Consider the following 27514-nt stretch of genomic DNA (forward strand, 5'->3'; position numbering starts at 1 on the left):
ACCATGATCGGATCAGCCATGATCGTATTAAATGGCGGCGCAGGCTCGAGGAGCAGAATGGCCGACTCCTGCTCCTATTTCTTATGTTCTTATAACACTTGACTCCCCTATAGTTCAAAATCTGCCTTTCTCCACCTTAAATATATTCAATGACCCAGCCCCCACAGCTCTCTGAGGCAGCGAATTCCACAGATTTACAACCCTCTGAGAGAAGAAATTCCTCCTCATCTCAGTTTTAAATGGGCGGCCCCTTATTCTAAGACCATGCCCCCTAGTTCTAGTCTCCCCCATCAGTGGAAACATCCTCTCTGCATCCACCTTGTCAAGCCCCCTCATAATCTTATACGTTTCGATAAGATCACCTCTCATTCTCCTGAATTCCAATGAGTAGAGGCCCGACCTCCTCAACCTTTCCTCATAAGTCAACCCCCTCATCTCCAGAATCAACCGAGTGAACCTTCTCTGAACTGCCTCCAAAGCAAGTATATCCTTTCGTAAATATGGAAACCAAAACTGCACGCAGTACTCCAGGTGTGGGCCTCACCAATACCCTGTATAACTCCATCTCCATCTTAAATTGGCAGCTCCTTATTCTTATGAGTAAACATAGAAACATGGAAAATAGGTGCAGGAGCAGGCCATTCAGCCCTTCGAGCCTGCACCACCATTCAATCAGATCACGGCTGATCATTCCCTCAGTACCCCTTTCCTGCTTTCTCTCCATACCCCTTGATCCCTTTAGCCGTAAGGCCCACATCTAACTCCCTCTTGAATATATCCAATGAACTGGCCTCAACTACTTTCTGTGGTATAGAATTCCACAGGTTCACCACTCTCTGGGTGAAGAAGTTTCTCCTCATCTCGGTCCTAAATGGCTTACCCCTTATCCTCAGACTGTGACCCCTGGTTCTGGACTTCCCCAACATCGGGAACATTCTTCCCGCATCTAACCTGTCCAGTCCTGTCAGAATTTTATATGTTTCTATGAGATCCCCTCTCATCCTTCTAAACTCCAGTGAATATAAGCCTAGTCGATCCAGTCTTTCTTCATAGGTCAGTCCTGCCATCCCGGGAATCAGTCTGGTGAATCTTCGCTGTACTCCCTCAATAGCAAGAATGTCCTTCCTCAGATTAGGAGACCAAAACTGTACACAATACTCCAGGTGAGGCCTCACCAAGGGCCCTGTACAGGCAGGATAGTGGAGTTGAGGTCGAAGGTCAGCCGTGACCGTATTGAATGGCGGAGCAGGCTGGAGGGGCCGAATGGCCACCCCCCCCCCGGCTCCTGTTTCTGACGGTTGATGTGCTGCCCCGCAGGTGCGGCACAAGGTGACGATCATCGTGCGGGAGACGGAGACCAACGAGGACGAGGACCAGCACAGCGACGATTCGCGGGAAGCTCGACGCCGGGGCCCCCGGCGCGAGTCCAAGGCCGAGGAGCCCCCGCCCGCCAAGAGGCTGCCGGCTGAGAAGGTGGTGGAGCGGCGGCGCTCGGCCCCGGGCCAGAGGGCAGCTCCCGGCACCTCCCAGGCCCCCCCCGCCCTGCCCCCGCACGCCCCCGGCCCCTGCGTCACCTTCCACAGCGAGAAGATGAAGGGCATGAAGGAGCTGCTAACCGCCCTGAAGATCAACTCCAGCGCCATCAAGCTGCAGCTTACCGCCCAGTCACAGGTCCAGATGAAGAAGCAGAAGCTGAGCTCCGCCAGTGACTACACCCTGTCCTTCATGAAGAGGCAACGCAAGTCCCTGTAACCGGGTGGTGGGGCGGGGGGGAGGGAGAGAACTGGGGGAGTGGGAGAGAGAGAGAGCTGGGGGAGGGGAGAGAGGGAGGGGGAGTGGGAGTGGGAGAGGGGTAGAGAGCTGGGGGAGTGAGAGAGAGAGAGAGCTGGGGGAGGGGAGAGAGAGAGAGAGGGAGGGAGGGAGGGGGAGTGGGAGTGGAAGAGGGAGAGGGGTAGAGAGCTGGGGGAGGGGAGAGAGGGAGAGGGAGGGGGAGAGAGAGGGGTAGAGAGCTGGGGGAGGGGAGAGAGGGAGGGGGAGTGGGAGAGAGAGAGAGCTGGGGGAGGGGGGAGGGGGAGTGGGAGTGTGAGAGAGAGAGAGGGGTAGAGAGCTGGGGGAGGGAGAAGGAGAGAGGAGTGGGGGAGAGAGAGAGAGAGAGAGGGGTAGCGAGCTGGGGGGTGGAGGGGGAGAGAGCTGGAGGAGGGGGAGAGAGCTGGGGGAGGAGAGAGAGAGAGCTGGGGGAGTGAGGGAGAGGGGTAGAGAGCTGGGGGAGGGGGAGAGGGGTAGAGAGCTGGAGGAGGGGGAGAGGGGGAGAGAGCTGGAGGAGGGGGAGAGAGCTGGAGGAGGGGGAGAGAGCTGGAGGAGGGGGAGAGAGCTGGAGGAGGGGGAGAGAGCTGGAGGAGGGGGAGAGGGCTGGAGGAGGGGGAGAGGGCTGGAGGCGGGGGAGAGGGCTGGAGGAGGGGGAGAGGGCTGGAGGAGGGGGAGAGAGCTGGAGGAGGGGGAGAGAGCTGGAGGAGGGGGAGAGAGCTGGAGGAGGGGGAGAGAGCTGGAGGAGGGGGAGAGAGCTGGAGGAGGGGGAGAGAGCTGGAGGAGGGGGAGAGAGCTGGAGGAGGGGGAGAGAGCTGGAGGAGGGGGAGAGAGCTGGAGGAGGGGGAGAGAGCTGGAGGAGGGGGAGAGAGCTGGAGGAGGGGGAGAGAGCTGGAGGAGGGGGAGAGAGCTGGAGGGAGCTGGAGGAGGGGGAGAGAGAGTGAGGGAGTGGGGGAGAGGGAGAGAGCTGAGGGAGAGGGAGCGAGCTGAGGGAGTGAGGGAGAGGGGGAAGAGAGCTGGGGGAGGGGGAGAGAGCTGGGGGAGCGGGGGGGAGAGAGGGAGGAGGAGAGAGCTGGGGGAGTGAGAGAGAGAGACAGCTGGGGGAGTGAGAGTTGTGGGGGGGGGCGAGGGAGTGAGGGAGGGGGGAAGAGAGCTGGAGGAGGGAGGGAGAAGGAGAGGGGGAAAGAGTGAGAGGGGGAGAGAGCTAGGGGAGTGAGAGGGAGGGAGAAGGAGAGGGTGAGAGAGCTGGGGGAGGGGGAGGGGGAGAGAGGAAGAAGGAGGTGGGGGTTGGGGGGGAGAAGAGAGAGAGAGAGAGAGAGCCGGGGGAGTGAGAGTGTGAGATGGAGAGAGCTTGGGGAGTGGGGGAGGGGGAGAGAGAGAGAGAGAGAGAGAGAGCTGGGGGAATGGGAGGGAGGGAGTGAGACGGAGTGAGAGAGAGGGAGTGAGTGAGTAAAGGAGGGAGACAGAGAGCGAGGGAGGGTGGGAGTGAGGCTGAGTGAGAGAGAGTGAGGGAGCGAGGAAAGGAGTGGAGGAGGGAGGGAGTGAGGGGCAGTGAGATGGAGGGAATGGGAGGGAGAGGGGAGGGAGGAATGGAGTGAAAGGGAGTGAGGGAGGGGGCGGGCAGGGGAATGAGCGAGGGAGTGAAAGAAGGAGGGGGAGGGCGGGGGAATGAGGAGAGGGAGTGAAAGAGTGAGGGATTTAGAGGGAGGGCGTCGAGGGGGAAAGAGAGGGAGTGAGGGAATGAGAAGGAGGGAGGGAGATAGTGAGGGGGAATGAGGGGGTGGGAGGTGAGCAGTGAGGGGGAATGAGGGGGTGGGAGGTGAGCAGCGAGGGAGGGAGTCGAGGAGGAATGAGGGCGAGGGGGTGGGAGGTGAGCAGTGAGGGGGAATGAGGGGGTGGGAGGTGAGCAGCGAGGGAGGGAGTCGAGGAGGAATGAGGGCGAGGGGTGGGAGGTGAGGAATGAGGGGATGGGAGGTGAGCAGCGAGGGAGGGAGTTGAGGAGGAATGAGGGCGAGGGGTGGGAGGTGAGCAGCGAGGAGCAGGGACCGGGCTGGTTTTGATCGCCATGCTCAGCTCGGACCCCGGCTGTGTCGCGGACACATTCCCCTGGCCGGTGCTGGGATCAGCGAGTGCGCTCGGACACTAACTCCCCCCAGGGTTTGGAACACGAGGGCTCTGTTTCGTGCTCCCAGATCAGTCGGCCCACTCGAATGTGAATCGAATGGACTTGTACTTTGTATTTTTCTCCCGAGGCTGTGAATAGCGTTCTGTAAAATAGATTTTTTTTTGAAACAGTAAGTCTTGTGTTTGAAATCTTCTGCATGTTTGCCTGACGGGACTTTGACCTCAGTATTTTACCCCCTCCTGATTGTTCTCAGCCCCGCACAAAGGTCGATAAAATGATGAGGGGCCTGGATAGAGGGGATAGGACGGACCTGTTTCCCTCGGCAGAGGGGTCAACAACCAGGGGGCAGAGATTGAAAGTAATTGGGGGGGAGGTTTAGAGGGGATTTGGGGGGAAATGTCTTCACCCAGAGGGTGGTGGGGGTCTGGGGCGGAACTCACGGCCTGAAAGGGTGGTAGAGGCAGAAACCCTCACCACATTTGGATGTGCCCCTGAAGTGCCGTAACCGACAGGGCTACGGCCCCAGAGCTGGGAAAGTGAGAGTAGCTCTTGGCCGGCTGGCGCAACGCGGACACGATGGGCCGAAATGGCTTCCTTCCGTGCCGTGAATTTCTGTGGTTCCGTGCTCCCCGTAAGTCCCGGAGACGACAGCGCAGCCCGCCTCTCAACGCGGGGGGGGGGAGGAGAAAAAAAACCGGACTTTTGTCGAACTGCGATCGGCCTGGAGATGTCAGATTTCACGCACACCCACACACGAGAGCGAGAGAGGAAAGTGAAGAGGCAGCCTTGTCACTCTGGCCGCGTTCCGCGCATGACAGGAAAGAGAGCGCTTCTGTGGGTGCAAGGAGACACCTTGTCGGCCAGCACTGTGAGGAGAAGGAGTCTGTGGTTGTGGAGTGGGAGTTGGGAAACGTTGGAACGTCCGGTTCGAAGAGGGAGCGACAGAGGAAGAGAGACAGCAGTGGGGAGGGAGGGGGGGGGCGCGGGGTGGAGAGGAGCAGAGAGGCGGCAGCAAGCAAGGGGGCGGAAGGCACGGTTTCCACACCCCCCGCCCGCCCCCCCTCCCCGACCCGGGATCATGAACAGCGTGTTCTACGACACTCCCGAGCAGGAGCTGGTCATCTCCAACAGGAACCCCCTGGATGAGTTTGAGTTGATCCAGCGGATCGGCAGCGGGACGTACGGAGATGTCTTCAAGGTCCGGTGAAGTTCACCTTGTAACGCGCGGCTCGGGAGCAAAAGCAGAAGCAATTATCTACCCTCTCTCTCTCGTTTCCGTTTTCTCTCTCGCCTCTTCAACTAACACCGATCTTATCTTGGGTTAACAGGCTGCCATCGAACAGCTTCAATACAGCGGGCGATGGGACGCTTCCGACTTTATTCGAGTTGCTCGTTTAAATTGGTGGTGTTTTGCGTTTATGTGAGCCATGTGTTTGCAACTGGTGCCGGGCACGGCTCAGTGGCTCGGGCACATTCTCTCGTTCTCACCTCGGAGTGAGGAGGTCGAGGCTTACAGCCCCCGTTCCTGGACCCTCAATCCTGCCGACGCTCCCCGGTGCCAGTACTGAGGGAGCGCCGCACTGCACTGTCGGAGGGGCAGTACTGAGGGAGCGCCGCACTGTCGGAGGGGCAGTACTGAGGGAGCGCCGCACTGTCGGAGGGGCAGTACTGAGGGAGTGCCGCACTGTCGGAGGGGCAGTACTGAGGGAGCGCCGCACTGTCGGAGGGGCAGTACTGAGGGAGTGCCGCACTGTCGGAGGGGCAGTACTGAGGGAGAGCCGCATTGTCGGAGGGGCAGTACTGAGGGAGTGCCGCACTGTCGGAGGGGTAGTACTGAGGGAGCGCCACACTGTCGGAGGGGCAGTACTGAGGGAGCGCCACACTGCACTGTCGGAGGGGTAGTACTGAGGGAGCGCCGTACTGCACTGTCGGAGGGGTAGTACTGAGGGAGCGCCACACTGCACTGTCGGAGGGGCAGTACTGAGGGAGCGCCACACTGCACTGTCGGAGGGGCAGTACTGAGGGAGCGCCGTACTGTCGGAGGGGCAGTACTGAGGGAGCGCCACACTGCACTGTCGGAGGGGCAGTACTGAGGGAGCGCCGCACTGTCGGAGGGGCAGTACTGAGGGAGCGCCACACTGCACTGTCGGAGGGGCAGTACTGAGGGAGCGCCACACTGCGCTGTCGGAGGGGTAGTACTGAGGGAGCGCCACACTGTCGGAGGGGTAGTACTGAGGGAGCGCCGCACTGTCGGAGGGGTAGTACTGAGGGAGCGCCACACTGCACTGTCGGAGGGGCAGTACTGAGGGAGCGCCACTCTGTCGGAGGGGTAGTACTGAGGGAGCACCACACTGTCGGAGGGGTAGTACTGAGGGAGCGCCACACTGCACTGTCGGAGGGGTAGTACTGAGGGAGCGCCGCACTGTCGGAGGGGTAGTACTGAGGGAGCACCACACTGCACTGTCGGAGGGGCAGTACTGAGGGAGCGCCACACTGCGCTGTCGGAGGGGTAGTACTGAGGGAGCGCCGTACTGCACTGTCGGAGGGGTAGTACTGAGGGAGCGCCACACTGCGCTGTCGGAGGGGCAGTACTGAGGGAGCGCCACACTGCGTTGTCGGAGGGGTAGTACTGAGGGAGCGCCGCACTGTCGGAGGGGTAGTACTGAGGGAGCGCCGCACTGTCGGAGGGGCGGTACTGAGGGAGCTCCGCACTGTCGGAGGGGCGGTACTGAGGGAGCTCCGCACTGTCGGAGGGGCGGTACTGAGGGAGCTCCGCACTGTCGGAGGGGCGGTATTGAGGGAGCTCCGCACTGTCGGAGGGGCGGTACTGAGGGAGCTCCGCACTGTCGGAGGGGCGGTACTGAGGGAGCTCCGCACTGTCGGAGGGGCGGTACTGAGGGAGCTCCGCACTGTCGGAGGGGCGGTACTGAGGGAGCTCCGCACTGTCGGAGGGGCAGTACTGAGGGAGCGCCGCACTGTCGGAGGGACAGTACTGGGGGAGTGCCGCACTGTCGGAGGGGCAGTACTGAGGGAGCGCCGCACTGGGATGGGGGTGACTGTGTGTGTGTGTTTGCGTGCATGGATCGCGACTGAGGACCGGCTCTGAGTTGGCAGCGCTGCCCTCCTCAGTCGAATAGCCCTCCAGACAACCACCGCTCATGCCAAGGAGTGTGCATTTGGCTCGCTAACCCTGGCAGAGCCCGGTGACGTCCCCCCCTCACCCCGGCTGGGAAGTGCGCCGGCTTCCCGAGTCGAATATCCCACCGAAGCGCGTGTGTGTCCAGGCACGTCTGTGAAGGGTGGGCCAGCTCAAGGGTGGGTGCTATCTGCGTCTCGGCGTCCATCCGCACTGCCCTGGGGAGAGTAGGACCAAGTACTGGGGCAACAGATGTGCGACCAATCGACCAGGAGCAGGGCCCAGCTAATGGTCCCCTCACTGACACAGCGCACACACTCCTTGGTAGGAGGAAGTAAACAGTTCAGTTACTTGTGGTTTTCCTGCAACCTACACGCCTAACGTCTCACCGTTCGTTTCGGAACAGTTTCATGACATTTAAAGGGGCAGCTTCCTTACTAGGGTCAGACAATTATTTGCACAATCTCACACGGTCATACACCCTCCCTCTCACACTTGGGTAACTTGATCCCATCAACTTCACTCTCAATCTAACCCCCTGTACCTGCCCTGGGAGTGTTTGATGGGACAGTGTAGAGGGAGCTTTACTCTGTATCTAACCCCCTGTACCTGCCCTGGGAGTGTTTGATGGGACAGTGTAGAGGGAGCTTTACTCTGTATCTAACCCCGTGCAGTACCTGCCCTGGGAGTGTTTGATGGGACAGTGTAGAGGGAGCTTTACTCTGTATCTAACCCCCTGTACCTGCCCTGGGAGTGTGTGATGGGACAGTGTAGAGGGAGCTTTACTCTGTATCTAACCCCCCGTACCTGCCCTGGGAGTGTTTGATGGGACAGTGCAGAGGGAGCTTTACTCTGTATCTAACCCCCTGTACCTGCCCTGGGAGTGTTTGATGGGACAGTGTAGAGGGAGCTTTACTCTGTATCTAACCCCCTGTACCTGCCCTGGGAGTGTTTGATGGGACAGTGTAGAGGGAGCTTTACTCTGTATCTAACCCCGTGCAGTACCTGCCCTGGGAGTGTTTGATGGGACAGTGTAGAGGGAGCTTTACTCTGTATCTAACCCCCTGTACCTGCCCTGGGAGTGTTTGATGGGACAGTGTAGAGGGAGCTTTACTCTGTATCTAACCCCCTGTACCTGCCCTGGGAGTGTTTGATGGGACAGTGTAGAGGGAGCTTTACTCTGTATCTAACCCCCTGTACCTGCCCTGGGAGTGTTTGATGGGACAGTGTAGAGGGAGCTTTACTCTGTATCTAACCCCGGTGCTGCAGTGTGTTCCTGGGTTCCGTAGTTGAATAAAAATTCTTTACGGGAGAAACTGAAGAGCAGGAATTGTTAACTGTTTCTTTCAGTTCCTGTGCGACGATTAATTCCAGGCCTTCAAAGAAGTGAAATTAGCCGGCAATAGTCTGCTAAAATTGTCAACTTGTGCCTTGGTAACTGACACACGAAAAACTAAAATCGTCTTGTGTCGGAAGACCTTATTTATTCGTTCCCGGGATGTGGGCGTCGCTGGCAAGGCCGGCATTTATTGCCCGTCCTTAATTGCCCCTTGAGAAGGTGGTGGTGAGCCGCCTTCTTGAACCGCTGCAGTCCGTGTGGTGAAGGTGCTCCCACAGTGCTGTTAGGGAGGGAGTTCTGGGATTGTGACCCAGCGACGATGAAGGAACGGCCGATATATTTCCACACTCGCTGTCCAAGGAAGCTGCTCGCCAGCCTCCCGTGCTGATGCACGCTGCCAGTCATGGACCAGGCGAACAGGGGTTCGGGGGGCGTCAGGGGGGTTAATTAGACTAGATTCTGTGGACGCAACCTCACTAGGGGTTATAAGGTGGTTTGCATGGTGGGGCCTGTTCGGATAATCAGCCCGACGACCCTGGCGCAAAGCCCGGGCGCACGGGGGTCACCCAAGGACGGGGCTGGGCTGTGACACCCCTACAGTCGAATAGCCGGGCGACCTTCACTACAGGGCAGGCACGTGAGGGAGGTACATGAGAAATAGGAGCAGGAGTCGGCCATTCGGCCCCTCGAGCCTGCTCCGCCATTCAATACGATCGCGGCTGATCCGATCATGGACTCAGCTCCACTTCCCCGCCCGCTCCCCGTAACCCTTCACTCCCTTATCGCTCAAAAATCTGTCTATCTCCACCGTAAATATATTCAATGTCCCGGCCTCCACAGCTCTCTGGGGCAGAGAATTCCACAGATTTACAACCCTCTGAGAGAAGAAATTCCTCCTCATCTCCATCTTAAATGGGTGACCCCTTATTCTGAGACTATGCCCCCTAGTTCGAGATGGTTATAGCAGCGCATTTGGAAAGAGGTGACATGATAGGTCCAAGTCAGCATGGATTTGTGAAAGGGAAATCATGCTTGACAAATCTTCTGGAAGTTTTTGAGGATGTTTCCAGTAAAGTGGACAAAGGAGAACCAGTTGATGTGGTATATTTGGACTTTCAGAAGGCTTTCGACAAGGTCCCACACAAGAGATTAATGTGCAAAGTTAAAGCACATGGGATTGGGGGTAGTGTGCTGACATGGATTGAGAACTGGTTGTCAGACAGGAAGCAAAGAGTAGGAGTAAATGGGTACTTTTCAGAATGGCAGGCAGTGACTAGTGGGGTACCGCAAGGTTCTGTGCTGGGGCCCCAGCTGTTTACACTGTACATTAATGATTTCGACGAGGGGATTAAATGTATCTCCAAATTTGCGGATGACACTAAGTTGGGTGGCAGTGTGAGCTGCGAGGAGGATGCTATGAGGCTGCAGAGCAACTTGGATAGGTTAGGTGAGTGGGCAAATGCATGGCAGATGAAGTATAATGTGGATAAATGTGAGGTTATCCACTTTGGTGATAAAAACAGAGAAACAGACTATTATCTGAATGGTGACAGATTAGGAAAAGGGGAGGTGCAACGAGACCTGGGTGTCATGGTGCATCAGTCATTGAAGGTTGGCATGCAGGTACAGCAGGCGGTTAAGAAAGCAAATGGCATGTTGGCCTTCATAGCGAGGGGATTTGAGTACAGGGGCAGGGAGGTGTTGCTACAGTTGTATAGGGCCTTGGTGAGGCCACACCTGGAGTATTGTGTACAGTTTTGGTCTCCTAACCTGAGGAAGGACATTCTTGCTATTGAGGGAGTGCAGCGAAGGTTCACCAGACTGATTCCCGGGATGGCGGGACTGACATATCAAGAAAGACTGGATCAACTGGGCTTGTATTCACTGGAGTTCAGAAGAATGAGGGGATCTCATAGAAACGTTTAAAATTCTGATGGGTTTAGATGCAGGAAGAATGTTCCCGATGTTGGGGAAGTCCAGAACCAGGGGTCACAGTCTGAGGATAAGGGGTAAGCCATTTAGGACTGAGATGAGGAGAAACTTCTTCACCCAGAGAACCTGTGGAATTCTCTACCACAGAAAGTTGTTGAGGCCAATTCACTAAATATATTCAAAAGGGAGTTCGATGAAGTCCTTACTACTCGGGGGATCAAGGGGTATGGCGAGAAAGCAGGAATGGGGTACTGAAGTTGCATGATCAGCCATGAACTCATTGAATGGCGGTGCAGGCTAGAAGGGCCGAATGGCCTACTCCTGCACCTATTTTCTATGTTTCTGAGATTCCCTCACGAGGGGAAACATCCTCTCTGCATCCACCCTGTCGAGTGTGTGTGAGAGCGTGAGAGTGTGTGTGTGTGTGAGAGTGTGAGAGTGTGAGTGTGTGAGTGTGAGTGTGAGTGGTGCGGGGGAGAGAGATGGTGCAATCAGTAACTCGCAAATACATCAAACGCTGACGCTTGTAAACGGCAAAGGCAGAGACAGTTCTATAAAGAGCGTGTACACCTTGTAATAATCCTAGGCAGGAACACAGGAAAAGGGCTGTGGTTGAAGCCTCACTGATCACACTGGCTCTCTACAGAATGTACTCTTTCATTTTATTCAGCATTTATATTTGGCAGAGATTATCAGTAAACTCTGACTGTGGGAACTCCCGAATGGGTCCTCTTTCCTTTGTAGCTCCTTTTGATTATCTTGTCCCCACGCCAGAGCCTCAGCCCCATATCCAGACCGATACTCCCTGGTGAGGGAGCGCCGCACTGTCGGAGGGGCAGTACTGAGGGAGTGCCGCACTGTCGGAGGGGCAGTACTGAGGGAGTGCCGCACTGTCGGAGGGGCAGTACTGAGGGAGTGCCGCACTGTCGGAGGGGCAGTACTGAGGGAGTGCCGCACTGTCGGAGGGGCAGTACTGAGGGAGTGCCGCACTGTCGGAGGGGCAGTACTGAGGGAGCGCCGCACTGTCGGAGGGGCAGTACTGAGGGAGCGCCGCACTGTCGGAGGGGCAGTACTGAGGGAGCGCCGCACTGTCGGAGGGACAGTACTGAGGGAGCGCCGCACTGTCGGAGGGGCAGTACTGAGGGAGTGCCGCACTGTCGGAGGGTCCATCTTTCGGATGAGACGTTAAACCGAGGCGCCGTCTGCCCTCTCGGGTGGATGTAAAAGATCCCGGGGCCACTATTGGAAGAAGAGCAGGGGGAGTTCTCCCCGGTGTCCTGGGGCCAATATTTATCCCTCGACCAACATCACTAAAACAGATGATCCGGGTCATTATCACATCGCTGTGTGTGGGAGCTTGCTGTGCGCAAATTGGCGTTTCCCACATTACAACAGGGAGCGCACTCCGATAGTACTTCATTGGCTGTGAGGCGCTGTGGGACGTGCGGTGGTGGTGAAAGGCGGTGGAGAGATGGGAATCTTTTGATTTATTATTTGAAAGGGACGGCTTGAAGCTTCCAGTGTGGCTCAGTGGGAGAAAATGCTTTCCACTGCATGACGGAGTCACAGAGGCCAGCTAGTCCTGTGTTAAACCTACCCCCCCCCACTCTCCTCTCTCCCCGCACTTTGACACAAGGCCGGGGGGGGGGGGTCGGGCAGAATTATCCTCGGTGTCTGAGGCTTCCAGCCCTGTGTTCACTTCAGTGGGGGCCATGCCGGATGGTGAGTGCGGGCGGTTCGGGTTGGGCCAGGTTTATGGGTGGGTGTGACGCCCCACACAGTCAAATAGCCCATCGAAAATTCAACTGCCGGAGGTGGCGGGGTGGGGTAACAAAGGCGGGCGATAGCTGAACAGCCGCCCCGCCCGCTTTCACTTTGCAGCCAATCGGACCAGTCGCATTGCTGCTCTGCACCGCCTCTGCAGTTGAATATCACCCGCCCTACCCCCTCTCACTATCTAGGCTCAAGGGAGCGGAGGGCGGTGGGGACTGGGCTCCCTCAGCACGAGGGGGGCGGGGGAACATTGGGCTCGAAAGTGAATTTCAACCCTTTCTACCTTAACAGGCAACATGAACTGTGCTGATCATTCAAATCGCTCAAATTCTCTCCCTGCTGAAGGGTCCAGTTCCCTTTACCAGGTGCCATTTCCTTCAGCTTACCACGCACAGTCACACACGTCTCAGCGCTCCTCCAATTCTGCCCTCTTGAGCATTCCCGATTCCCCTCGCTCCACCATCGGTGGCCGTGCCTTCAGCTGCCTGGGCCCCAAGCTCTGGAACTCCCTCCCTAAACCTCTCCGCCTCTCTCTCCTCCTTTAAGACGCTCCTTAAAACCGACCTCTCTGACCCAGCTTTTGGTCGCCTGTCCAAATATCTCGTAATAACCCACTGTCGGAGGGGCAGTCCTGAGGGAGTGCCGCACTGTCGGAGGGGCAGTCCTGAGGGAGTGCTGCACCGTCGGAGGGGCGGAACTGAGGGAGTGCCGTGCTGAGGGAGCGCCGCACTGTCGGAGGGGCAGTACTGAGGGAGTGCCGCACTGTCGGAGGGGCCGTCTTTCGGATGAGATGTTAAACCGAGGCCCCGTCTGCCCTCTCGGGTGGATGTAAAAGATCCCGGGGCCACTATTGGAAGAAGAGCAGGGGGAGTTCTCCCCGGTGTCCTGGGGCCAATATTTATCCCTCGACCAACATCACTAAAACAGATGAGCTGGGTCATTATCACATCGCTGTGTGTGGGAGCTTGCTGTGCGCAAATTGGCGTTTCCACATTACAACAGTGAGCGCACTCCGATAGTACTTCATTGGCTGTGAGGCGCTGTGGGACGTCCGGTGGTGGTGAAAGGCGCTATATAAATGCAAGAACATCTCAGCTAGTCACACTCCCACCGCCCTTTCCCCATAGCCATGCAAGTATTTTTAAGCTCGAGGATGGATGCAATGGAACAGCTCGGATGGTGCGAGAAGCTGTGACTGATTTTTCTGGGGCTTCACTGTACAGGAAACCGAAAACACAAGATGGCACAGGATGCTGCTGATCTTTCAGGGGCTGTGAGCCCCACCCCCAGTTTCTCCGCTTCCGACCGTGTGAACACTGGCCATTCACCTCGCTCTCAGGAAGTCCCTTGTGTAACTCAAAGACACAGGATGTCAGTGCGGAGAATTCTACTTTCCGCCACTCCATCAAACACTCCCCGGGCAGGTACAGGGGGTTAGATACAGAGTAAAGCTCCCTCTACACTGTTCCATCAAACACTCCCAGGGCAGGTACAGGGGGTTAGATACAGAGTAAAGCTCCCTCTACACTGTTCCATCAAACACTCCCAGGGCAGGTACAGGGGGTTAGATACAGAGTAAAGCTCCCTCTACACTGTCCCATCAAACACTCCCAGGGCAGGTACAGGGGGTTAGATATAGAGTAAAGCTCCCTCTACACTGTCCCATCAAACACTCCCAGGGCAGGTACAGGGGGTTAGATACAGAGTAAAGCTCCCTCTACACTGTCCCATCAAACACTCCCAGGGCAGGTACAGGGGGTTAGATACAGAGTAAAGCTTCCTCTACACTGTCCCATCAAACACTCCCAGGGCAGGTACAGCACGAGGTTAGATACAGAGCAAAGCTCGCTCTACACTGTCCCATCAAACACTCCCAGGGCAGGTACAGCACGGGGTTAGATACAGAGTAAAGCTCCCTCTACACTGTCCCATCAAACACTCCCAGGGCAGGTACAGGGGGTTAGATAAAAATAAAGACTTGCATTTATATAGCACCTTTCACAACCACTGGACGTCTCAAAGCGCCTCACAGCCAATGAAGTACTTTTTGGAGTGTAGTCACTGTTGTAAAGTGGGAAACACGACAGACAATTTGCGCACAGCAAGCTCCCACACACAGCGATGTGATAATGACCCAGATCATCTGTTTTAGTGATGTTGGTCGAGGGATAAATATTGGCCCCAGGACACGGGGGAGAACTCCCCTGTTCCTCTTCAAAATTGTGCTATGGGATCTTTTATGTTCACTTGAGAGGGTAGACAGGGCCTTGGTTTAACGTCTCATCTGAAAGATGGCCAATAATGCAGCGCTCCCTCGGCGCTGCCCCTCCGACAGTGCGGCGCTCCCTCAGTACTGCCCCTCCGACAGTGCAGCGCTCCCTCAGTACTGCCCCTCCGACAGTGCGGCGCTCCCTCAGTACTGCCCCTCCGACAGTGCGGCGCTCCCTCAGTACTGCCCCTCCGACAGTGCGGCGCTCCCTCAGTACTGCCCCTCCGACAGTGCGGCTCTCCCTCAGTACCGCCCCTCCGACAGTGCGGCGCTCCCTCAGTACTGCCCCTCCGACAGTGCGGCGCTCCCTCAGTACTGCCCCTCCGACAGTGCGGCTCTCCCTCAGTACTGCGCTCCCTCAGTACGGCCCCTCCCTCAGCACGGCCCCTCCGACAGTACGGCCCCTCCCTCAGTACGACAGTACGGCCCCCTCCCTCAGCACGGCTCCTCCCTCAGTACTGCACGGGAGTGTCAGTGCAAGATATTTTGTGCTCAAGTCTCTGGAGTGGGACTTGAACCCACAACCTTATCGACAGAGTAAACACTTATATACAGTGTGGTCACTGTTATTATGTGGGCAACGCGGCAGCCAATTAGCGCACAGCAAGCTCCCACACACAGCAATGTGATCATGACCCAGATCATCTGTTTTTTGATTGAGGGATAAATATTGGTCCCAGGACACCGGGGAGAACTCCCCCTGCTCTTCTTCCAATAGTGGCCCCGGGATCTTTTCCGACCAGTGGTGGGGAGTGCAGACCCAATGGGAGCCACTCTGGGCTGCAAGAACCAATGCCCATTTGCTCAAGGCGACATGATGCAAGGCTGTTTGTTGTGTGTGTGTGTGGGGGGGGGGGACGTGGGAGGAGATGAGTGAACGTTCTGACGAGGAGGTGCCTTCGAAGTCGTCCGTTCCTCTTTGTAGTGAACGAGAATTTACCAGGTGACAGCCACTCGCTCTCTCTCCCATAGAGCTCTGGTAGAGAAAGCCAGAGAGAGAGAGGGAGCAGAGGCATTCCTTGGAGCTGTCTGATAAACATTGGGGGCAGGAGTCTGCCATTCGGCCCCTCGAGCCTGCTCCGCCATTTAATACGATCATGGCTGATCCGATCATGGACTCAGCTCCACTTCCCCGCCCGCTCCCTATAACCCGTCACTCCCTTATCGCTCAGAAATCTGTCTATCTCTGCCTTAAATTTATTCAATGTCCCAGCCTCCACAGCTCTCTGGGGCAGAGAATTCCACAGATTTACAACCCTCAGAGAGAAGGAATTCCTCCTCATCTCAGTTTTAAATGGGCGGCCCCTTATTCTGAGACCATGCCCCCTAGTTCTAGTCTCCCCCATCAGTGGAAACATCCTCTCTGCATCCACCTTGTCAAGCCCCCTCATAATCTTATACGTTTCGATAAGATCACCTCTCATTCTTCTGAATTCCAATGAGTAGAGGCCCAACCTCCTCAACCTTTCCTCATAAGTCAACCCCCTCATCCCCGGAATCAACCGAGTGAACCTTCTCTGAACTGTCTCCAAAGCAAGTATATCCTTTCGTAAATATGGAAACCAAAACTGCACGCAGTACTCCAGGTGTGGCCTCACCAATACCCTGTATGACTGTAAGAAATTCCTCCTCCTCTCCGTTTTAAATCGCTGACCCCTTATTCTGAAACTCTGCCCCCTGGTTCTAGATTCCCCCACAAGGGGAAACATCCTCTCTGCATCTACCTTGTCGAGCCCCCTCAGAATCTTATCATCATAGGCAGTCCCTCGGAATCGAGGAAGACTTGCTTCCACTCTTAACACGAGTCCTTAGGTGGCTGAACAGTCCAATACGGGAACCACAGTCCCTGTCACAGGGGGGACAGACAGTGGTTGAGGGAAGGGGAGGGTGGGACAGACAGTGGTTGAGGGAAGGGGAGGGTGGGACTGGTTTGCCGCACGCTCCTTCCGCTGCCTGCGCTTGGTTTCTGCACGCTCTCGGCGACGAGACTCGAGGTGCTCAGCGCCCCTCCCGGATGCACTTCCTCCACTTAGGGCGGACTGGTCTTTGGGCCCAGGGACTCCCAGGTGTGGGTGGGGATGTTGCACTTTATCAGGGGGGCTTTGAGGGTGGTCCCTTGTAACGTTTCCTCTGCCCCACCTTTGGCCCGTTTGCCGTGAAGGAGTTCCGAATAGAGCGCTTGCTTTGGGGAGTCTCGTGTCGGGGGAACATGCAGACAATGTGGCCCTGCCCAGCGGAGCTGGTCGAGTGTGGTCAGTGCTTCGATGCTGGGGATGTTGGGCCTGGTCGAGGACGCTAACGTTGGTGCGTCTGTCCTCCCGGGGGAATTTCCTGCGTTTCAATAAGATCACCTCTCATTCTTCTGAACTGCAATGAGTTACAGGCCCAAACCATATGTTTCTCTGCATCGTGCCTCGAGTATCTTTGATGGCACAAGTCCCTTTCCTGTCTCTGACACAATAGGTCTGAGCACAGCCTCAGTACCCACGCCCTCCTGCGGGTTTGCAATGCAACCCTGCACCTTCCTGTTTTCGCACAGTCTGTCTCGCTGGTACAGCTACCAACCCCTCCAGGACTGGCCTGAGGGTCTGCTGGAGTCACTCGCCCATCTCCAGGACACTTGCTCCGTGTAAATCCAACCCGCAATGAAAAAGATAAATGGTTTCTTCTTCTTGTCCTTTCAAGGCTGTTGTTTATGATGAAAATATTGCTGATGGGGGAAGTAATGGTTGGGAAGCTTAATCAGTGGCCTTCATAATCAACACCTCACGTTTATACATCGCCTTTAACATAGTGAAACATCCCAAGACGCTACGCAGGAGCCTAAGTCGGACGCACTCTGACCCCGAGCCACATACAGAGACATTGAGACAGGCGACCAAAAGCTGGGTCAGAGAGGTGGGTTTTAAGGAGCGTCGTAAAGGAGGAGAGAGAGGCGGAGAGGCGGAGAGGTTTAGGGAGGGAGTACTGATTCAAAACATCGTGATTTCGAGTCGCGGTCCAGAGACTTGAGCCCCATAATCCAGGCCGACGCTCCCCGGTGCCAGTACTGAGGGAGCGCCACACTGTCGGAGGGACAGTACTGAGGGAGCGCCGCACTGTCGGAGGGACAGTACTGAGGGAGCGCCACACTGTCGGAGGGACAGTACTGAGGGAGTGCCGTACTGCGCTGTCGGAGGGGCAGTACTGAGGGAGTGCCGTACTGTCGGAGGGGCAGTACTGAGGGAGCGCCGTACTGTCGGAGGGGCAGTACTGAGGGAGCGCCGTACTGCGCTGTCGGAGGGGCGGTACTGAGGGAGCGCCGCACTGTCGGAGGGGCAGTACTGAGGGAGTGCCGCACTGTCGGAGGGGCAGTACTGAGGGAGTGCCGTACTGCGCTGTCGGAGGGGCGGTACTGAGGGAGCGCCGCACTGTCGGAGGGGCAGTACTGAGGGAGTGCCGCACTGTCGGAGGGGCAGTACTGAGGGAGCGCCGCACTGTCGGAGGGACAGTACTGAGGGAGCGCCGCACTGTCGGAGGGGCTGTACTGAGGGAGCGCCGCACTGTCGGAGGGGCAGTACTGAGGGAGTGCCGCACTGTCGGAGGGGCAGTACTGAGGGAGCGCCGCACTGTCGGAGGGACAGTACTGAGGGAGCGCCGCACTGTCGGAGGGGCAGTACTGAGGGAGCGCCGCACTGTCGGAGGGGCAGTACTGAGGGAGCGCCGTACTGTCGGAGGGGCAGTACTGAGGGAGCGCCGTACTGCGCTGTCGGAGGGGAGGTACTGAGGGAGTGCCGTACTGTCGGAGGGGCAGTACTGAGGGAGCGCCGCACTGTCGGAGGGGCAGTACTGAGGGAGCGCCGCACTGTCGGAGGGACAGTACTGAGGGAGCGCCGCACTGTCGGAGGGGCAGTACTGAGGGAGCGCCGCACTGTCGGAGGGGCAGTACTGAGGGAGCGCCGCACTGTCGGAGGGGCAGTACTGAGGGAATGCCGCACTGTCGGAGGGGCAGTACTGAGGGAATGCCGCACTGTCGGAGGGGCAGTACTGAGGGAGCGCCGCACTGTCGGAGGGACAGTACTGAGGGAGCGCCGCACTGTCGGAGGGGCAGTACTGAGGGAATGCCGCACTGTCGGAGGGGCAGTACTGAGGGAGCGCCGCACTGTCGGAGGGGCAGTACTGAGGGAGCGCCGTACTGCGCTGTCGGAGGGGAGGTACTGAGGGAGTGCCGTACTGTCGGAGGAGCAGTACTGAGGAGGACATAAAAGATCCCACAGCCACTATTGGAAGAGGAGCTGGGGGAGTTCTCCCTGGTGTCCGGGGGCCAATATTGATCCATCAACCAAAAAGAGATGAACAAGGTGGTCATTGATTGGTGGGATTGTGATGTGTCCAAATTGCCATAGCCGCTTCACTATCGAAGTCATGCATTGGCTGTGAGAGGTACTGAGGACAACAACAACAACAACTTATATAGCACCTGTAACATAGGCCATTAACAGATTCTCTACCTGTTCCAATGTCGCGGGTGTTGGCCATGTGGTTCCTGGTCCCACCCCAGCATGCTCTCCCAGGTCCGTGGTTGTGCGTACGGTGAGTGAGATGGTGCTGTGCTCCGACCGGCTCTCCCAGAGTATCTGAGCGTGTGTGGGAAGGTCGAAGGTTAACGGTGCTGGTGTTAACTTTCATCACCTTCCATTCCCCAGGCTCGCAATACACAGAGCAGCGAACTATCAGCCATCAAGATCATTAAACTGGATCCCGGTAAGTTGTCAATCAATGAGGGCTCTCGTCAACGGAGGTATTGGTCAACGGGGTATTGGTCAACTGAGGTATTGGTTAATGGGGTATTGGTCAACAGGGGCTCCAGTCAACTGGGTATTGGTCAATGGGGGTATTGGTCAATGGAGGTATTGGTCAATGGGGTATTGGTCAACTGGGGTATTGGATAACGGGTATTGGTCAACTGGGATATTGGATAATGGGGTATTGGTCAACTGGGGTATTGGTCAACTGGGATATTGGATAACGGGGTATTGGTCAACTGGGGTATTGGATAACTGGGGTATTGGTCAACTGGGATATTGGATAACGGGGTATTGGTCAACTGAGATATTGGATAATGGGGTATTGGTCAACTGGGATATTGGATAATGGGGTATTGGTCAACTGGGATATTGGATAACGGGGTATTGGTCAACTGGGATATTGGTCAACGGGGTATTGGTCAACTGGAATATTGGATAACGGGGTATTGGTCAACTGGGTATTGGCCAACTGGGATATTGGATAATAGGGTATTGGTCAACTGGGATATTGGTCAACGGGGTATTGGTCAACTGGGGTATTGGTCAACTGGGATATTGGATAATGGGGTATTGGTCAACTGGGATATTGGATAACGGGGTATTGGTCAACTGGGGTATTGGTCAACGGGGTATTGGTCAACTGGGGTATTGGATACGGGGTATTGGTCAACTGGGATATTGGATAACAGGGTATTGGTCAACTGGGATATTGGATAACGGGGTATTGGTCAACTGGGGTATTGGTCAACTGGGGTATTGGTCAACGGGGTATTGGTCAACTGGGGTATTGGATACGGGGTATTGGTCAACTGGGATATTGGATAACAGGGTATTGGTCAACAAGGGTATTGGTCAACGGGATATTGGTCAACGGGGTATTGGTCAACTGGGATATTGGATAACGGGGTATTGGTCAACTAGGGTATTGGTCAACTGGGGTATTGGTCAATGGGGTATTGGTCAATGAGGGCTCTAGTCAACTGGGATATTGGTCAACTGGGATATTGGATACCGGTGTATTGGTCAACTGGGATATTGGTCAACTAAGGTATTGGCCAACTGGGGTATTGGTCAACTAGGGTATTGGTCAACAGGAACTCTAGTCAATCAGGGTAATGGTCAATTAGGATATTAGTCAACTGGAGTATTGGTTAACTGGGGCTCTAGTCAACTGGGGTATTGGTCAACTGGGTATTGGTCAATGAGGGCTCTAGTCAACTAGGGTATTGGTCAACTGGAGTATTGGTCAACTGGAGTATTTGTCAACTAGGGTATTTGTCAACTGGGATATTGGTCAACTGAGGTATTGGTCAACAAAGGCTCCAGTTAACTGGGGTATTGATCAACAAGGATAGAAGTCCACTAGTGTATTGGTCAACTCGGGTATTGGTCAACTAGGATACTGGTCAACTGGGGTATTGGTCAACTGGGGTATTGGTCAACTGGGGTATTGGTCAACTCGGGTATTGGTCAACTCGGGTATTGGTCAACTAGGATACTGGTCAACTGGGGTATTGGTCAACTAGGGTATTGGTCAACTGGGGCTCTAGTCAACTAGGGTATTGGTCAACTAGGATACTAGTCAACTGGGGTATTGGTCAACTAGGGTATTGTTCAACGGGGGCTCTGGTCAATTGGGGTATTGGTCAACTAGGGTATTGTTCAACGGGGGCTCTGGTCAACTGGAGTATTGGTCAACTAGGGTATTGGTCAACTGGGGCTCTAGTTAACTAGGGTATTGGTCAACTGGGGTATTGGTCAACTGTGGTATTGGTCAACTGGGGCTCTATTCAACTAGGGTATTGGTCAACTGGGGTATTGTTCAACTGGGGTTCTAGTCAACTAGGGTATTAGTCAACTGGGGTAATGGTCAACTAGGGTATTGGTCAACTAGGGTATTGGTCAACTGGGGTATTGGTCAACTTAAGCTCTAGTCAACTAGGGTATTGGTCAACTAGGGTATTAGTCAACTTGGGTATTGGTCAACTGGGGTATTGGTCAACTGGGGCTCTAGTCAACTAGGGTATTAGTCAACTGGGGTATTGGTCAACTAGGGTATTGGTCAACGAGGGTATTGATCAACTGGGATATTGGTCAACTGAGGTATTGGTCAACGAAGGCTCCAGTTAACTAGGGTATTGGTCAACAAGGATAGTAGTCAACTAGGTATTGGTCTACTGGGGTACTTGTCAACTAGGGTACTTGTCAACTAGGGTATTGGTCAACTGGAGTATTGGTCAACTAGTACACTGGTTAACGAGGGTACATCTCAACCAGAGTACTAATCAACCAAGTTACCAGTTAACGAGGTTACTAGCCAACCAGGTTTCAACGCAACTAAGTTACCAGTCAACCAGAGTTCCAGTCAACCAGGATACTAGTCAGTCAGGTTATTAGTTAACTAGGGTAGAACCCAACCAGGTTACCATTCAAACAGAGTACCAGTCGAGCAGGTTACCAGTGAGCAAGTTTTCACGCTGTCTCCTGGATGGCCCAGGTTGAAGGAAGCTCGTGGGTTTGTAGGGTGGTGGGGGGGGGTTTTGTGGTTCGAGCTGACACAGTGTGGATCTCTCAGCCTCTCACCGTTCACCCCGCCCGATATCGCAAGTCGACATCGCCCTATCGGTGCTCCCTCCACCACCGGCGCCCCCTGGCTGCAATGTGCACCATCTACAGGATGCACCGCGGCAACTCGCCAAGGCTTCTTCGGCGGCACCTCCCAAACCCACGACCTCTCCCCCCTAGAAGGACAAGGGCAGCAGGTCCATGGGAACACCACCACCTCCACGTTCCCCTCCCAGTCGCACACCATCCCGACTTGGGAATATATCGGCCGTTCCTTCATCGTCGCTGGGTCACAATCCTGGAACTCCCTCCCTAACAGCACTGTGGGAGCACCTTCACCACACGGACTGCAGCGGTTCAAGAAGGGGGCTCACCACCACCTTCTCCAGGGGCGACTAGGGATGTATTTTGACTGTACTCTCTCACCAGGTGATGACATGTCTTCCTTGCAACTGGAGATCACAATGATGAAGGGATGTAAACACGAGAACATCGTCGCGTATTTTGGCAGTTACTTCAGGTGAGCGAGACCCTGCCACGTGTCGCACCCTCCTTCCCTTTCCCTCTTCCCTCCTGGCTCATGCTGGGGTACCCTTCCCCGCCCATTTCTCCACAGTGCCTCTGGGGTATAGGGGGTGAGGGGAGGGGGAATAGGGACGGTGATCCCGATCGCTATCCAGTGCCCCTCTGCGGGGAAAGGCCCGGGGGTCGACGTCGGGGGCTAGGACAGGATTATCCCCTTCTGTCGTGCCCCCCAAGGTCGACCAACCGTCGACTAACACTGCATTCGTCCTACATGTCCTCCTTCGAGCAGAGAAGGTTAAGGAGCAGATTAAGAACATCAGAAACAGGAGCAGGAGTCGGCCATTCGGCCCCTCGAGCCTGCTCCGCCATTTAATACGATCATGGCTGATCCGATCATGGGCTCAGCTCCACTTCCCTGCCCGCTCCCTTATCCGCTTATCGGTTAAGAAACTGTCTATCTCTGTCTTAAATTTATTCAATGTCCCGGCTTCCACAGCTCTCTGAGGCAGCGAATTCCACAGATTTACAACCCTCTGAGAGAAGAAATTCCTCCTCATCTCAGTTTTAAATGGGCGGCCCCTTATTCTAAGACCATGCCCCCTGGTTCTAGTCTCCCCCATCAGTGGAAACATCCTCTCTGCATCCACCTTGTCGAGCCCCCCTCATAATCTGATACGTTTCGATAAGATCACCTCTCATTCTTCTGAATTCCAATGAGTAGAGGCCCAACCTCCTCAACCTTTCCTCATAAGTGACCAGAATGGTTCCGGGGATGAGGGACTTCAGTGACGTAGAGAGCCTGGAGAAACATAGAAAATAGGTGCAGGAGTAGGCCATTCAGCCCTTCGAGCCTGCACCACCATTCAATGAGTTCATGGCTGATCATTCCCTCAGTACCCCATTCCTGCCTTCTCTCCATACCCCTTGATCCCTTTAGCCATAAGGGCCACATCTAACTCTCTTTTGAATATATCTAACGAACTGGCCTCAACAACTTTCTGTGGTAGAGAATTCCACAGGTTCACAACTCTCTGGGTGAAGAAGTTTCTCCTCATCTCGGTCCTAAATGGCTTACCCCTTATCCTTAGACTGTGACCCCTGGTTCTGGACTTCCCCAACATCGGAAACATTCTTCCTGCATCTAACCTGTCCAGTCCCGTCAGAATTTTATATGTTTCTATGAGATCCCCTCTCATTCTTCTAAATTCCAGTGAATATAAGCCCAGTTGATCCAGTCTCTCCTCATATGTCAGTCCAGCCATCCCAGGAATCAGTCTGGTAACCTTCACTGCACTCCCTCAAATAGCAAGAACGTCCTTCCTCAGATTAGGAGACCAAAACTGTACACAATATTCCAGGTGTGGCCTCACCAAGGCCCTGTACAACTGTAGCAACACCTCCCTGCTCCTATACTCAAATTTCAGAGCTATGAAGGCCAACATACCCATTTGCCTCCTTCACCGCCTGCTGTACCTGCATGCCAACTTTCAATGACTGATGTACCATGACACCCAGGTCTCGTTGCACCTCCCCTTTTACTAATCTGTCACCATTCAGATAATATTCTGTCTTCCTGTTTCTGCCGCCAAAGTGGATAACCTCACATTTATCCACATTATACTGCATCTGCCACGCATTTGCCCACTCGCCTAACCTATCCAAGTCACCCTGCAGCCTCTTAGCATCCGATCACAGCTCACACCGCCACCCAGCTTAGTGTCATCTGCAAACTTGGAGATATTACATTCAATTCCTTCGTCTAAATCATTGATGTATATTGTAAATAGCTGGGGTCCCAGCACTGAACCCTGCGGCACCCCACTAGTCACTGCCTGCAGAGAATGTTAAGGGGGAGATTTGATCGAGGTGTTCACAATCACGGGGGGTTTGACGGAGTAAATGAGGAGGGACTGTTCCCGGGGGGCAGGAGGGCCGGTAACCAGAGGGACACGGATTGACGATAATCGGCGATGGAACCAGAGGGGGAGACGAGGAGAATGTTTTGACGCAGCGAGTTGTTGTGATCGGGAACGCGCTGCCTGAAAGGGCAGTGGGAGCAGATTCAATCGTGACTTTCAAACCGGGAATTGGATCAATACTGGGACAGGAGAAATGTGCCGGGGCTGTGGGGAAAGAGCAGGGGGGGAGTGGGACTGATTGGATCGCTCTGTCACAGAGCCGGCACAGCACGGGCTCGAGGGGCCCCAATGGGATCTTCCTGTGCTGGGTGGTTCTAGGACTGGGGGGAGGGGGGGCCGAGTGTGGACATGGTGCTCTGTTACCCTTGCGCTGACTGGCGCGAATCACGAGGAAGAGGCCGCGAGAGAGGGGGGCCGCCGATTTTAACACGTGTTCTCTCTCTTCTGTTTCGTCCTGTCCAGGAACAACAAGATGTGGATTTGCATGGAGTACTGCGGGGGTGGATCGTTACAGGACATATACCAAAGTGAGCGGCATCTGTTTGGGGTCCGGGGTGGGGGGGGGGGAGGGAGGGTGACCGCTGAGAATTCCGGGGCGGCCAAGACCAACGTGAGAATGCCCAGCCTTTCCAGGACGGCCCGGGAGTGTCCCCGGGATGGGTCGCGACTCCCTCGGGCACCGCTGCTCCCAGACCACCGCCTCCTCACTGCGCGAACTCCGACCTTTAGATTCCCCGCCGCAGCAGGTGGGTGGTCCCCTCTCGCTCCCCCAGGAGCTGACCGACCGGTAGAGACACAGCAGGGAAGACGGGAGGGAACAGGGAGAGGTCTGTCTTATACCCCCATCATTGTCATCGGCAGTGCCTCCGATCGAGGATAACTTGCTTCCACATGAGTTCACCGGTGTTTCAATGAAGGACCCGATATTCCGGATCCCGAACTACATCCCGAAGGGTGGAAGATGCCTGTGGGTGGATTTTTTTAACGTGGGGTGGCCAATTGCACACCAGCCACCACACGGGGCTTGACAGAGCTGGGTCTTGGTCCAGGGGCAAGGGTTAACCAGGATGACTGGAGACCTGCTCTGCTGCACGGACCCAGTGTGCCCACATATCGCACACAGTGTGGGCTGGGCCCGTGCTGCCCCCTGGGCCCTCGCCTCTCCTGTTCCCCGTACCCTCATTCACCGTTCCTCCGCCACACCTTGAAGGCAGTAGATCTATACTGTTGTGTCCTGAGATGCTCCAACAATGTCTCCACGAGGCAGTGTGCATTGTACTTGCACTGCAGTGACCGTAGTCCTTTATTTATAACTCCAGGGTGAGGGTCACACCTGGTGGCTGCCTTTTATACTCGGCCGGGCGCACCTGTACAGGTAACCTACGAGTCTCCCACTGCGGTGCCCTCTGGTGGCACACCTTGTACCAACAGGGGACATATAAGATACATGACACATACCGCCCTACATTTAAAGAACACATTTACAAAAAGTGCATCCCACACCAGCCCCTCCCAAACCCCCGACTCCTCCCATCTCGAAGGACAAGGGCAGCAGGCGCCTGGGAACTCCACCACTTCTATTTGCTTTGTGGGTGCGTTGCTAAAGAATTCACAGCAACACGTCGCTATTAAGAACGAGTTGGTTTATCAGCAAAGGTTTAACAATCACACGGCACATTACCAGTTCATCCACCGGGCTCACAACCACCTGCCCCATCGTGGATCCCCCGAAACCCAACTGGCCGAGGTTTTATTGAGTCTTGTGAACATCACGTGACTGGCTAAGCCACTCCCCCACTCAACAGCTCTACAACTATATTGTTGTTGTTAACAGTAATCAAGTCCCCCTTGGCTAAAGGGGCACAAAAACCGACAGATTAAACTTTTAGCAGTAAACAGATCAAGTTAAGATTCTGTTGCCGGGGGTGATGATGCACTCCAGTCCCTCCGGCGCCCACCTCTCGCGGAAGGCCGCGAGCGTACCGGTGGACACCGCGTGCTCCATCTCCAGGGACACCCTGGCTCAGGATGTAACCGCGGAAGAGAGGCAGGCAGTCGGGGTTGAACGACCCCCTCGACGGCCCGCTGCCTGGACCGGCTGATGGCTCCCCCTTGGCCAGGCCCAGGAGCAGTCCTACGAGGAGGCCCTCGGACCTACCCGCTCCTCTCCGCACAGGGCGCCCAAAGATCAGGAGCGTGGGACTGAAGTGCAGCCAGAATTTGAGGAGCAGCCCCTTCAAATAATGGAAGAGGGGGCTGCAACCTCGCACACTGAACATACACGTGGAACACGGACACCTCCAGACCACAGAAATTGCAGGCGGCCCGGGAGCCCGTGAACCGACTTAAAAACCGAAAAAACTGCACCCTCCAGGCCAAGTCCCCAATAAATAGTGGGAGGACTCTTGCGTAGAGAGCACTCCATCGGGGACCCCCGCCTCCTCCGGTCAACAGCTCTACAAACATTGCAATCTCCACGTTCCCCTCCCAGTCACACACCATCCCGACTTGGGAATATATCGGCCGTTCCTTCATAGTCGCTGGGTCACAATCCTGGAACTCCCTCCCTAACAGCACTATGGGAGCACCTTCACCACACGGACTGCAGCGGTTCAAGAAGGCGGCTCACCACCACCTTCTCCAGGGGCGATTAGGGAGGGGCAATAAATGCTGGGCCTTCCCAGCGACACACACATCCCGGGAATGAATCTTTTAGAAAGCCGCTTTGTCCTGGGTGGTGTCGAGCTTCTCGGGTGCTGTAACCAGAGAGAAAGAGGTAGGACATTGAGGGAGAGGTGGTCCTCTGACAGTGTGGCCATTGAATGAGAACACTGCAGCAAGCACCGTACCCCGACAAGTGAGACGAGACCTTCTCCACCTCCTGGAGTCGATTCAGTCAGTGATTAACACACAGCTCTCTGTGTGCAGAGGTTACCACACCGGGCAACAGTACTTGTCTATCATTAACTTCTCGTCCTCTTTCTAAACAGTTACCGGTCCCTTGTCGGAGAAGCAAATTGCCTATATCTGCCGGGAAACCCTTCAGGTATGTTGGTTCCACGATTTGGTATTGGAGATTTCATCCTTCCAGTCAGCATAGAGGCAGCTTTACTCTGTATCTAACCTCGTGCTGTACCTGCCTGGGAGTGTTTGATGGGACAGTGTAGAGGGAGCTTTACTCTGTATCTAACCCCGTGCTGTACCTGCCCTGGGAGTGTTTGATGGGACAGTTTAGAGGGAGCTTTACTCTGTATCTAACCCCGTGCCGTACCTGCCCTGGGAGTGTTTGATGGGACAGTGTAGAGGGAGCTTTACTCTGTATCTAACCCCGTGCTGTACCT

At 55.5% G+C, this 27514-nt stretch overlaps 2 protein-coding genes across 4 annotated transcripts in view; both read left to right on the forward strand.

Moving 5' to 3' along the window:
- The window catches only part of men1 (multiple endocrine neoplasia I), an 18979-nt gene extending 17227 nt beyond the window's left edge, over positions 1–1752 (forward strand). The window contains exon 9 of the mRNA XM_070868118.1: positions 1318–1752. Within this exon, the coding sequence (XP_070724219.1) occupies positions 1318–1752 (435 nt within the window). The remainder of the gene's footprint in view (positions 1–1317) is intronic.
- Positions 1753–4763: 3011 nt separating this feature from the next.
- map4k2 (mitogen-activated protein kinase kinase kinase kinase 2) overlaps positions 4764–27514 on the forward strand; it is a 97631-nt gene continuing 74880 nt past the window's right edge. For all 3 annotated transcript variants that reach the window (XM_070868119.1, XM_070868120.1, XM_070868121.1), the window contains exons 1-5: positions 4764–5126; positions 19063–19120; positions 22159–22249; positions 24636–24700; positions 27164–27219. In XM_070868119.1, coding sequence (XP_070724220.1) covers positions 5007–5126; positions 19063–19120; positions 22159–22249; positions 24636–24700; positions 27164–27219 — 390 coding nt within the window. In that variant the 5' untranslated portion in view covers positions 4764–5006. The remainder of the gene's footprint in view (positions 5127–19062; positions 19121–22158; positions 22250–24635; positions 24701–27163; positions 27220–27514) is intronic.

Source organism: Pristiophorus japonicus, chromosome 27 (assembly GCF_044704955.1).
Source record: "Pristiophorus japonicus isolate sPriJap1 chromosome 27, sPriJap1.hap1, whole genome shotgun sequence".
NCBI lineage: Eukaryota > Metazoa > Chordata > Chondrichthyes > Pristiophoridae > Pristiophorus > Pristiophorus japonicus.